At 41.7% G+C, this 13319-nt stretch overlaps 2 protein-coding genes across 5 annotated transcripts in view; one reads left to right on the top strand and one right to left on the bottom strand.

The window, feature by feature from the left end:
• The window catches only part of LOC149197264 (uncharacterized), a 208169-nt gene that overhangs the window by 143907 nt on the left and 50943 nt on the right, over nt 1–13319 (bottom strand). The window lies entirely within an intron of this gene.
• Nucleotides 363–3013, top strand: LOC149197265 (uncharacterized). The gene is made up of 3 exons (XM_089405798.1): nt 363–2126; nt 2227–2368; nt 2504–3013. Exons 1-3 carry the CDS (start codon nt 404–406, stop codon nt 2964–2966), a joined length of 2328 nt encoding a protein of 775 aa, XP_089261924.1. The 5' UTR covers nt 363–403; the 3' UTR covers nt 2967–3013.

The raw sequence follows: 13319 nt of genomic DNA, 5'->3' as shown, positions 1-13319 counted from the left end.
AAGGAGTACATCAATTTGACTGGTTGACAAATTACAATACAGCAGCCAGCTAACCAGACCTCCAGTGACAGCATGACCTCCTGGGGTCATAACTTATAACTTTATAAGTACTAGAGGAAGCCAATGTTATCCAGTGAGCTTTGGGTAGAGCCCATACGTGTGTGTTTGTGTTTGTATGTGCTGGCACAGATTGTCTTAACCCTGGATTTATGGAGGAGGGATTTGAACCTAGAGCTTTTTGATTGCTGTCAGAGCTTTTCTTCAGAATTTTATAAATTTATATATTAAAAAAACAAGGGTTATATATTACTTAATAAGTTATTAAGTTACTAATTCCAAATTTTTTTTGGTGCTGTAGGTTTCCTTTTGAGTTAGCGGCTAACAGCAATACAAAAATACAAATATGCCAAAAAACTTGGACCCATTTTGGGAGTATGGGATCCCTGATGGTGGGACAAATCGTGCATATCTTTCATGCAAATTGTGTGGGGACAAGATGACAGGTGGGGTTACACGACTGAAATACCATCTTGCTAGACTCCCTGGACATGATGTTGGCATTTGTAGAGTTTCTAGTCCGGAGCTTATACGAAAAGCTCTTGAGGCAATTGAAGAAAAGGACAGAAAGAAGGAAGAGGCGGAAAGAAACAAAGCTGAACGTGCAGGTAGATCCTTTGGGATATCTTCTCATGATTTTGATGTTCAGGGTAGTGGCCCTACTGGCGCTAGTGGGAGGGGCTCCACAACTGGCACACCATCACATGCTAGTGTGAATGCGAGGTCATCATTTTTTGTTCCACGAACAGGAGCTGGAGCACAACCTGGCATAAAATCGCTTGTCAAAAAAAAGGAGAAGGAAGAAGCAGATAGAGTCATGGGGAGGTGTATTTATTGGAGCGACTTACCTCTCAGCATCACAAAAACCAATCCATTTTGGCAACCAATGTGTGATGCTATTGCTGTTGTGGGCCCAGGGTACAAAAGTGCCACATATGAGGAGTTGCGGGGGCCAATTCTTCAAGCAGAAAAAGAGGACATCAACTCTAGATTGGCGGAGTTGAAACAGACATGGGAAGTCACTGGATGCACAGTGATGTCTGATGGTTGGACAGATAGGAAGGGTAGGACCCTTCTAAATTTCTTGGTACATTGTCCTAAAGGTACCATGTTTATTAAATCGTTGGATGCATCAGAACATATCAAAGATGCAGCAACGATATGTGAGTTGTTAGATGGGTTCATTCAGGAGATTGGTGTGCAGAATGTGGTGCAAGTCGTAACAGACAATGCAGCTAATTATGTGTCTGCCGGCAGAATGCTTATGGAGAGGCATCCCACATTGTTCTGGACTCCATGTGCAGCGCATTGTCTTGATTTGTTGCTTGAGGATATGGGGAAACTCTCCTTCATCAAGGAGGCAGTTCATATGGCTAGGAGCATCCCCAAGTTTATTTATAACCATGCTATTGTTCTTAGCCTTATGAGGAGGTTCACAGGAAACAAGGAGTTGCGGCGTCCTGCCATCACACGTTTTGCCACAACCTTTATTACTCTTCAGTCTTTGCTTCGATGTCAGTACGAGTTGAAGCAAATGTTTGTGTCTAATGATTGGCGTGGTTGTAGATACAGCAGGAGACCTGATGGGAAAGCCATTGAAAAAATGGTGTACTCTGAGACATTTTGGCGTGGAGTAGAAGAAGCATGTGCAGTTAGCGAACCTATAGTAAAGGTTCTTAGATTGGTGGATGGAGAGAAGCCTGCAATGCCTTATTTGTATGAGGGCATGGATAGGGCCAAGGAGGCCATTCGTTCCTATTATGCAGACAAGGGTTCTGCTGGCCTTAATAGGCAGATGATGTTATGGGATGTGATCGATAGTCGGTGGACAGGGATGCTTCATCGACCCATTCATGCAGCAGCACTCTTCCTCAACCCTGCATTTGCATACAAATGCAATTTTCGTTTTGATGGCGAGGTGATTGAAGGGCTCCATTCCTGTATTGAGAGGATGGTACCTGATTCTGAGCTTCGTCTCAAAATCAGCCGCGAGATACATAATTATCAGGATTGTGTTGGCCTATTTGGCTTTGATGATGCCATTAAGGAAAGGGCCCTCTTCATGCCACGTAAGTGACAAGTCATCACTCATTAGAAATTATAAATTTGAATTTAATTATGTTTTAACTTTTAAGTTTTTGAATTTTTTATTTCATTATTTTGTTGTAGATCTTTGGTGGCGAAGCTATGGTGCAAGGGTACCAAATTTGCAAAATTTGGCTATGCGAATCTTGAGTCAAACATGTAGCTCTTCAGGGTGTGAGCGCAATTGGAGTGTATTTGAGAAAATACACGCCAAAAAGCGCAACAGGTATAACTTTGAACTCAAGCCTTCAGTTGAGCAATTACACTTATTGTAATTTTTAATTTTTAATTTATGACCTTCAAGTGTCAAGACTCAAGAGTCAAGAGTCAAGACTCATTACTTTTTTTGACACTCTTACAGGTTGGAGTTCGCACGCCTCAACGATTTGGTGTATGTGCATTACAACATCCGACTTCGAGTGAGGCAAATAGAATCACCAGTGGATCCAGATGCCATTTCCTTAGACAATATTGATGTATTGTCTCCGTGGAGGGTGGAGTCTCAGGAGCCCATATTGGAGGAGTCACCTTCATGGTTGGAGGAGCCAGTGGCAGATGATCCATTAGAGCAGGGGCAGCAAGAGGAGGACTCGGAGTCAGAGGAGCAGCAGCACTTAGAGGAGGAGCAGGAGGAGCTGGAGGAGGACACTGCGGGAGCATCAGCATCAACACCATCTGCTATAGATATAGGAGAGCATAGCTCCATGCCTATCACTCATTATTTGACATTAGGTGCAGAGGCAGTGTCAGGGCCTTCTACTACTAGGGGCAGGCCTGACAAACAGCCCATCATGTTTTCCCGTAAAAGGGGGAGAGGGCAGTAGATAGATAGCTGCTAGTTTTATTTGTTATGCTACATGTAACTCATGATGATGAGATAATTTTATTATTATATGTGATGTTATTTTGTATTGGTTCTCCACATTTGAGTCCTTGAATGGACAATTATCAGGGATTAGCACGATTTGGTATCGCCTTTGATATATCATTTCTATTTGACATCATATATATCAGTGTTTTCTTCATATTTATGTGCCAATGTGTTTATTTCATGTTGTTATTGCTTTATATGTTTAAAAATCTGAAAAAAATGAATATAGTATGCATTTTTTATGCTTGCTTTTGTTGTTTAAATTCTGAACATGAAGATGTTGCTTTAAAAATTAAAATAGTTTCTTGAGTGTTTGCTGGGCACTGTATAGTTATACTCATTTAATGCCAATTTTTTGTTTTTTTTGTGCCCTAGGTTTGAATTAGTTCACTACAAGTACAAATGTCAAATATGCCAAAAGCTTTGGACCCATTTTGGGAGTATGGGGAGGCTGTTGGTGGGGCAAATCAGGCACTTATATCATGCAACTTGTGTGGGACCAAGATGTCAGGAGGGATTACACGATTGAAATACCATCTGGCTAAACTCTCTGCATATGATGCAGATGTCATGCCTTGTATGGTTTCTAGTGCAGAGGTTATACAAAAAGCTCGTGAAGCAATTGCTGAACAAGACAGAAAGAAAGCTGCTAGGGAGAGGCCAATGGTCTCAGATAGATAGCTGCTAGTTTTATTTGTTTTGCAACTTTTGCTACATATAAGTTTATAACTCATGATGATGAAATACTTTTAAAGTTTTATATATGTGATGTTGTTTTGTTTGAGTCCTTGATTGGACAATTATCACTATCAGGGATCAGCAGGATGTGTGATGTTATTTTAATTTTTGTTTGAGTCCTTGATTGGACAATTATCAATTTATCACTATCAGGGATCAGCAGGATTTGGTATCGCCTTTGAAGTTTGATGTATCATTTCTATTTGATATCATATATATCAGTGTTTTCTTCATATTTATGTGCCAATGTGTTTAGTTCATGTTGTTATTGCTTTATATGTTTAGAAATCTGAAAAAAAATGAATATATTATGCATTTTTTATGCTTGCCGATATTTGCCGATATTTTGCCGATATTTTCGCCGATATTTCCGATAAGATATTTTCCAGACCCTCGCCGATATTTTCCCGATACCGATATTATCAACATTGAGCAGAGCGACTGGGATACTTGATTTGATTCATTCCGATGTGAGCGGTCGGATGTCTCATGTTTCCTTGAGTGGATATGAGTACTATGTTGTATTCATTGATGATCACTCCAGGAGGACCTGGATTTATTTCTTGAAGACCAAGAGTGAGGTCTTCAAGCGGTTTCAGGAGTTTAGAGCTCTTGTGGAGACACAGACAGGTCGGAAGATCAAGTCCCTGAGGTCGGACAATGGAGGAGAGTACACCCTTGGAGAGTTTGTTGACTATTGTGCGGAGGCAGGCATTAGGAGGGAGTTCACTGTTCCTTACAACCCCCAGCAGAACGGGGTTGCGGAGAGGAAGAACAGATCCATCATAGGGGCTGCCAAAGCCATGTTACATGATCAGGGGTTGCCATTGTTCTTGTGGGCAGAGGCCTGCAACACAGCTGTTTACTTGCAGAACAGGAGTCTGCATCGTGCCTTGGGGCACATGACTCCGGAGGAGGCTTTCTCTGGGAAGAAGCCTGATCTTGGTCATCTTCATATCTTTGGATGCATTACATACTCCTATATACCGAAGGAGAAGAGGACCAAACTAGAGCCCACCACAGAAAAGGGTATCTTCGTGGGCTACAGTGAGACCTCAAAGGCCTTTCGGATTTACATTCCTGCACAGAGGAGAGTTGTTGTCAGACGGGATGTGAAGTTCGAGGAGGACAGGGCCTTTAGGAGGTCACGGGAGTTAGAGTATCTGGATCAGTCAGACCCTCAGCAGCAGTTGAGTCAGTCGCAGGGATCCAGTGGGCAGGGATCAGGAGGATCCAGAGGTACATCCATGAGGATGTCAGGTCCATCAGTGAGCAGTGGCTCGCCGAGCCAGAGGGGTGGTGCTCCGGGCAGTATGCAGAGCAGTTCACAGAGCAGTTCACTAGGGAGTCCACTGATGGACAGTTCACACGGTACCTCAGCTTCTACAGGTTCAGGTGCAGGCAGGAGGACAGCAGACAGACAGCCAGGAGTTCAGGCTACTGATGGTGATGAGGAGGAGGAGTTTCATTCTCCTATGGGAGAAGCATGCTCAGGGAAGGGGAAGCCCAAGTGGCTTCAGGACACCTTGAGAGATGCCACATCTGTTGCTGAGCCGAAGAGGCCGGTCAGAGAGAGTAGACCACCTGAGAGGTTTTGTAGTTATATGGCGATGGTTACCAGCATCCTTGACTCTGAGCCTTCTAGCTATGAGGAGGCAGCTAGCCAGCAGGTCTGGAGAGAGGCCATGCAGGAGGAGTATTCTTCTATCATGAAGAATGATGTTTGGGAGGTGGTGCCGAGGCCTGAGGGCAAATCCGTGGTTACTTCCAGATGGCTTTACAAGGTAAAGCATGCTGCAGATGGCAGCATTGAGAAATTCAAAGCAAGGTTTGTGGCTAGAGGGTTCTCCCAAGTAGAGGGAGTTGATTATGAGGAGACCTTCGCTCCCGTGGCTCGATATACTTCGATACGCTCCATTATATCGATAGCAGTAGAGATGGGTTGGAAGATCCACCAGACGGATGTGAAGACCGCATTTCTCAATGGCTTCATACAGGAGGAGGTGTACATTGAGCAGCCACAGGGCTTTGAGGTGCATGGGAAGGAGTCCCATGTGTGCAGACTGAAGAAGGCCCTTTATGGCCTGAAGCAAGCTCCCAGAGCTTGGTACTCCAGGATAGATACATACTTGCAGGGGATGGGTTTCACAAAGAGTGAGGCAGATCCGAACCTTTACTTTATTGTGATTGGTGAGGAGCCTCTCATTCTGGTGTTGTATGTGGATGACTTGATCATTACAGGTGCAGAGAGACTCATAGAGCACTGCAAGAGAGATCTTGCGGCGGAGTTTGAGATGAAGGACATCGGCTTGATGCATTACTTTTTGGGTTTGGAGGTGTGGCAGGAGGAGGGGCATTTCTTCCTGGGGCAGGGGAAGTATATTGTGGACATCCTTAGCAGATTCCACATGGAGGATTGTAGACCCATGTTGACACCAATGATCACCAACTGGAAGAAGCTTCATGCTTCGGATTCCGAGTTGGTGGATCCCACATTGTACAAGCAGCTGATTGGTTCCTTGATGTATTTGGTCAACACTAGACCAGATATCTGTTTTGCAGTCAACACGATGAGTCAGTTTATGTGTGAGCCTAGGAAGGTTCACTGGGTGGCTGCAAAACACATTTTGCGGTACTTGCAGGGGACAGTGGATTATGGTCTGGACTACAGGCAGGGAGATGGAGTGAGATTGGCAGGATACACTGATTCTGATTGGGCAGGTTGTGCTTCTGATAGGAAGAGCACTTCAGGGTGTTGTTTTGGGTTGGGTTCAGCAGTAGTGTCATGGTTCAGCCGGAAGCAGCAGTCAGTAGCACTGAGTTCAGCGGAAGCAGAGTATATGGCAGCCAGTCTAGCTAGTTATGAGGCCATCTGGCTTCGCAAGATGTTGTTTGGCTTATTTGGTCAGCCGTTGAGACCTTCAGTGATTTACTGTGATAATCAGAGTTGCATTAAACTCACGGAGAATCCAGTATTTCATGACAGGTCAAAGCATATCGGGATCAGATATCATTTCATCAGAGACTATGTTCAGAAGGGAGCTGTGAAGCTTGAGTATATTTCCACTGATGAGCAGGTTGCAGATATTCTTACCAAAGCCTTACCACGGGGCAAGCATGTCTACTTCAGAGACAAGATGGGTGTGGTGAGGAACACCTTCCTCGGTAAGAGGGAGTGTTGAAATTTGGTACTGGAGGACAGGTGGTTCCCTTAGGCTTTGATCTTTGGCCTAGGGAAAAGTGTCCAAAAGAATTTAATTTTTCTCCTAAAGTAACTTTATAATTTTTATAAAGTTAAATCTAATTTAAAAGTGACTTTAAGTGATAAAGTTACTAAGTCTAATTTTAAAGTAACTTTTATAAAGTCAATGAAAAATTAGAAAGGAAAAGTGACTTTGGAAATAAATGACTAAGTGGGTCTTTATTAAAGTGGGGTGAATTAAAAAATAGAAAGTGAGATTTAAATGAGCATTTAATCTCAGCCATTGATCTAAATCTATTTCAGCCATTGGATTTAGGGATCACCCAAAAGTCACTTAGGGTTGGGTTAAGGGAGGAAAAGGAGGAAAAAGATCATTCATTCTTTCATGAGCAGATTGAGAGAAGGAGAGCAAGAGAGCAAGGGAGATTTCTGGACAGCTGAAAGCGGAGTAACAGCAAAGCTGAAAGCGGAGTAACAGCAAAGCTGAAAGCGGTGTAACAGCAAAGCTGAAAGCGGAGTAACAGCAAAGCTGAAAGCGGTGTAACAGCAAAGCTGAAAGCGGAGTAACAGCAAAGCTGAAAGCGGAGTAACAGCAAAGCTGAAAGCGGAGTAACAGCAAAGCTGAAAGCGGTGTAACAGCAAAGCTGAAAGCGGAGTAACAGCAACAGCCGCGGTGTAACAGCAACAGCCTCGGTGTAACAGCAACAGCAGCGGTGTAACAGCAACAGCTGCGGAGTATCAGCAGCGGTGTTTCAGCAAGGCTGAGATAAGTTGTAAAAGTCTGTTTGTTGATTTTTGCTGAACATTTTCTCTCACTGTAAAAAGGCATTTTCCAGAAATAAAGAAGAGCTCTCAAACTGGTTTTCCCCAAGAGTTGTAGGGGGTTTTTCCAGGGTCACATTGACCAAAAATATCAGTGTTTAAATGTGTTTTAATGGCTGTTTATTACTGCTGATTTTTATTTCTGCAATTTCCAGCATTCTGTAAAATTTCCAGAATTTGTGTTTTCAGCAATATTTATTTTTTCCAGCTTGTTGAATGTATGGTTATGGGAAAGGGCATTTAACTATATGGGAGAAATAAGGAGAAACTGAAAATCGGGGTGGGAAATGAGAAATTTCTACACTATTATTGGGAGACAGCTAGAACGGAGAGGTCAGGGATCAGGGTGACAACCCCTGACTTGAGCGTTGTCGCGGTGCCTGTACAATACGGGTGACAACACAACATAAGCCCCTTTCGCAACTTATCGACCATGTTACCAGGGGTTGGGGCAAAATACCCCCAATCCCTAAATTTTCAAAACAACCCCAAACCAAGGAGATCAATCCCTAAATTTAAACTTCCACTAAGACCCTAAGCCGATTTCAAAGGACTAAAACAAAATACAACAAGGCATTAATCTACCCAAAAGAACTTCTAGGACACAAAATCCATATTTAGCCTTTAAGGGTACTCATACTATGCTCTTAGAAAAGGTATCATTTAAAGAGGGTACAAACGATCGCCAAAGGCCAACTCCATAACTTGACCCAAACTAAGATGAGATTCTTCTCACCCATTTGGGCTACAACTTCAACTTCAAACTCCAAAACTCTTACGAACAGAGGCCAGTATATGGGCTTACCTCCAAAGGAAACAAAGTCTCCCAACACTAAAGAACTTTCAAATGTTCTCATTCCAAGCAAAAATGCAGCCATAGTTGTTTCATCACACAGCTAACCTAGTAAAGGCCATTCACATACAAAGCAAAAAGTAGCCTCAAAACTCAGTTAAACTAATACATTATACTTTACCATACATTTCATACTTAACACAAGGAACATAATTATAAGTTTTCTTCCTCTTTCCACATTGTTTAGTAAACGAATCCATAGCTATTAACACATTCAACATGACTTTCAACTTATCATTGCAAACATGCGTAGAAATCCATCCCAACAAATAATCATGAATCACTGAGTGGTGGTTTCATTTCATTAACAAAGAAAATAGATACACTCATATGTTTTATTGTAAGTTTGTTGGAGACTAAAAAAGGAAAGCTATTCTCCACCCAACCATAGGCTTAGCTACATTGTCATCTTTCTTATAATTAGCCACCCCTAAGACAGAACTAATGCCTTGAGAGGAAGCCTCACTCAAATAATATCAAGGATTCAAGTAGGGCAAAGAACATGAGGGATATTCTCCTTCATACATAAGGTTTCAGTATGCTACCTTCCAACAACTAAGCCAAGGCTTGTTATCTTCATGGTGTGGCCACACTGAGCCTACACGGCACATAGGGATCCCTTCACTCAACCAATAGTCCTTTAGTAGTTCCCTTTCTTAGTGCTTTTTGTGCACAGCTTCAACAAGTCGCTTTTTGTACATAGCTTCAACAAGCTTTCTCAACAATCCAACTGGCCCTCTAGCTCAAGTTGAAGGCTTCAAAACTGACTTTCCTCACAAATCAGGAAATCCAAAAATCCATATGAGCTATTATGATTTAGAAGGATCTCTCTCACTTTCTGCTTAGCGTCACAATCTTAGAATCCACGGCAGCTCTGGTTCACTCCATTGGTTACTCGGGTTCACACGTACACAATCACATTCCACTATCCATAGCCTTACCCAATTGATCTCCTCTCACACACTCGTGCTTTCCCCCTGCTCAACCACACACACGTTGCACAGCATGAGACTTCAAGTTTTTTCCCTTGGGCTAGGTGGTCAATCTGAATTCTCCAAAATGGGTATGTAGTCCATATCACTAGAGAAATTCAATATTACTACCATTCCTTCTCATAACGACTAGCAACTAAGTAGTTCAACTACCAAATCAAAAATTTGAACATTAATTCAGGAAATATAGGAAACTTCCCGATATCCCATACAACTTTCCTCAAGCATCAAGATCCGTGTTGGTTGCTCTATTCTTCAGTTTTAGTAATATATTAAATAAAATGCATATTACATCAACTAAAGTTTGTCAAGATGTTCATGTTGGCTATTTCCAACATCATTGGTCTTAATCACAATTACAAAATTGTTGATTTTCTAGTAGCAGGCAAAACTAAAACAATTTTCAAACTGATAACTACTTGTAATGATACAATTTGACTTCTTTAGAACATTCCAATCATTAAGCAGTTATACTTGAAAATTTCAACCATTAACATTAAGATCCATAAAGCAATAAAGATCACAGTATGACAATGAACAAGAGACACAATATTGCCCTGGGAAAACTCCACTCCATGACGAAAAACCCAGCAACCTTTCCTTATGAGAGAATGTCTAATTCAATCCAATTTGTACATCAATCAAAATAGCATATATTTGACAAGATCCTTTATCAATACATATTGACAAATATTGACCAGCAAGATGACCTCCCACAAGTGCCAAGCCAACCCTCCAAGATCCAATGTGGGTTTCCCTTCAATTCTACCCACAGTGAGGTATGTAATTAGATTTTCCACAAGTCTCCAAGAGGGTCGAACTTTGGCCTTTTCCTCAGCCTCAAAACTTGGATGATGCCACAGAGTATAATGCCTCAAACCTTCGCTTTAGCGACAAAAACAAGTGCCTCAACCCTCGCATATCATAGAGATTAGGTAGATCAGTCAGCCTGCATACCACGAAGATTAGGTGCCTCAATCAGCTCGCATATCACTCACAGAGAATAGGTGCCTCAGTTTTCACATAAGGGTCAGACCAAATGATCTGAAATTTGTTCTTGAAGGAGAATGAATAGGCTCAATTTATAGTTATTCATCCATGCAAAGAGGTGTGTCTCTTGGGCATGCCGACTTGATCTTGGAGGGGCCAACTTGAACACCTGTGGGGTAAATACAAATTCAATTGCTCTCTTTTGATTTTATAGATGAAAATACCAACTGAAGCTATCATTTTCCAACACTCCCTCTTAGCTAGGGAGGTACTTTTCATTCTCTCTCAAGATCAATCTCCCTGACCAACCCACTGGTCTCTCAGTAATGACCTAAGGGAGAGATCACAAAATCAGATGTACAAGTCTCATCATAAGGAAAGGTTCATAGCATCAAGTTCATCAATCAACGTTGCTCACGAGGCCAAACTCTCCAACCATATGAAATGGTTTCTCATTCAACCACAATAACCCAAGAGAGTAATCAAAGTCAATCTCTCCAACCATCCCACTAGTCTCTCAGTCAAAACCAATGACCCTAGAGAAAGAACTCAACATCAATCTCCTCGACTATAAACAAGGGTCTCTCGGTCAAGCTCAATGACTTAAATGAGGAATCCCTATCTCAATATCAAACTCCCTGACTATATAGTCTCTCAATCCATGACCCAAGGGAGGAATCCTGTTCTCGATGTCAAAAGGGTCAATCTCCCCGACTATATGGTTGATCAATCAAATGCAATGACCCAAGGGAAAGTACTCAAAATCTATGTCCCAGAACAACCCTTCTAGTTTCTCTGTCAAACACAATGACCTAAGGGATCACTCCAAGCCTCAGAACCAACCTCCCCAACCATAAGGTTTCTCAGTCAAACTCAATGGCCCAAGGGAGTAACCAAAACAATCTTCCCGACCATAAACCATAATTTCTCAGCCAAGCCCAAGGAAGATTCATGATGTTATACAAACAATGTTTCCTCAGCCAAGCCCAAGCAAGATTCATGATGTTATACAAACAATGCCTCCTCTCGCTCGAAGAGAGGGGTTCTCAACCATTCCATGCTTCTTCTCTCAGAAGTAAACAAACTTCATCCGGGATAGTGGCTTTGTCAAAACATCAGCAATCTGCTTATCAATAGAAATGTATTCAAGCCTAACAGCTCTTCTTTGGACAACATCTCGGATATAGTGACACTTGATCTCAATGTGCTTCGACCTGTCATGAAAAAATAGATTCTCAAAAAGCTTCACACAGCTTTGGATATATCACGGTCGATTCCAACACCTAATCAAACAAACCAGCAAACAACTTTCGAAGGCAAACTACTTCACAACAGGTTGAACAACTAGCTATATACTCAACTTCAGCTGTGCTAAGTGAAATAGAGGTCTGCACAATACCCATCCATGATATCCAGGCTAACACAGCGTCCAGAAGTGCTTTGCATGTCTTTAGAACATCTAGTCCAATCAGAATCTACAAATCCATGCAGCAAATAGTTCAACAACCCAATCAGAAAGATCAATCAAGTCAGCAACAGAGTCTCGCAACTTCTTCAAATTTGTTATCATGGAGGTGTCCATGGACTCGCAGTCCATCATGCCAAATTTCTAAAGGATCTCAACAAAGATTTCAACAGGCTTATGCCACACTTTCAATCCTAGGTAGTAATGCATTAGACCAAGATCCTTCAATCAGCTCCCTCTTACACATACATGAGGTGTCTGACTTCATATTCTTCTCCCTCTTACTGAGGTAATGCTTCGCTTGGTACTTCTATCCATCTTCATCTTGGAAGTCACAACTGACTTCTTTTTAGCATAGATAAGATTTGCCCCATTTGATTCCATAGCTCAACATGAGTCTTCTTATCATTATCTTTGCTTTGTTCTTCCATTCTTTCCATCTGCTACTACAGCTTTAGTAGCATTCATCCTGTACCTGTAATCCTCACTAGGAGGGCATGGAAGAACAATCACAACCAAGCACGAGATACAAAGACAAGAGACTAATAGAAACAACAACAATAGTAATAAACATGAAAGAGAGATATAAAATACTTATCTTTTGAGAACTTGTCAGCTCCCTCTTATTCTTAGACTTCTTGCATTCATCTTGCAACTTCATCATCCTTGTCCTCCACATCAACATGATATCATATCTTTCTTAAATGAACTAGGGTTTCTTCTTTTAGCGGAGATGATCACTCCTAGGGTTTTGTCCACAAACTCTAGATATTTTCCCATTCGAACCCCAGATATCCAAATATGTAAAATCCTATATTATCTCAACGGACTCCATGATCAAGATTAGAGATCCCTCGACATACTAATTGCAGCTCAAGTAGTTTGTCATTGATAAGACTCTTCTTAGAGGAAATCAACCTCTTGTTGTCCTACTAGGGTTTCTAAACTCTAGACTTCCAATCTGCAAGATTCCTTATATTCATAGCTTTCGAAGCTTAAACAGATTGATGAAGTCACTTGACCCTTGTCATTAGACCTAATCAGTCTGGATTCCCCTAACTTCATGAATGTTTCGATCATTTTGAATATGTTTATTGTGAAAAAAGAGTTTATTTATGCTTGAAAATAGAGATGTCCTCAACCACTTTTGCACTTCAGGACTTGTCAAGAGTGAGACTTTGAACTAAAGAGGAGTTTGACCTTCTTTTCCACTGATATCGAGTTTCCTTCATTGCTATGAGCTT

This window comes from Pinus tabuliformis, chromosome 2_2 (genome assembly GCF_031772625.1).
Source record: "Pinus tabuliformis cultivar Carrire ecotype Pingquan chromosome 2_2, CPIR1, whole genome shotgun sequence".
Lineage (NCBI taxonomy): Eukaryota > Viridiplantae > Streptophyta > Pinopsida > Pinales > Pinaceae > Pinus > Pinus tabuliformis.
This window is presented reverse-complemented; position numbering and strand designations above follow the sequence as displayed.

What these genes read in the sequence shown, in the direction of transcription:
- LOC149197265 (XM_089405798.1), top strand. Translation starts at nt 404, where the DNA reads ATGCCAAAAAACTTGGACCCATTTTGGGAGTATGGGATCCCTGATGGT. An exon ending in AAGGGCCCTCTTCATGCCAC is followed by an intron (nt 2,127 to 2,226) that starts GTAAGTGACAAG and finishes ATTTTGTTGTAG; the next exon opens with ATCTTTGGTGGCGAAGCTAT. An exon ending in CACGCCAAAAAGCGCAACAG is followed by an intron (nt 2,369 to 2,503) that starts GTATAACTTTGA and finishes ACACTCTTACAG; the next exon opens with GTTGGAGTTCGCACGCCTCA.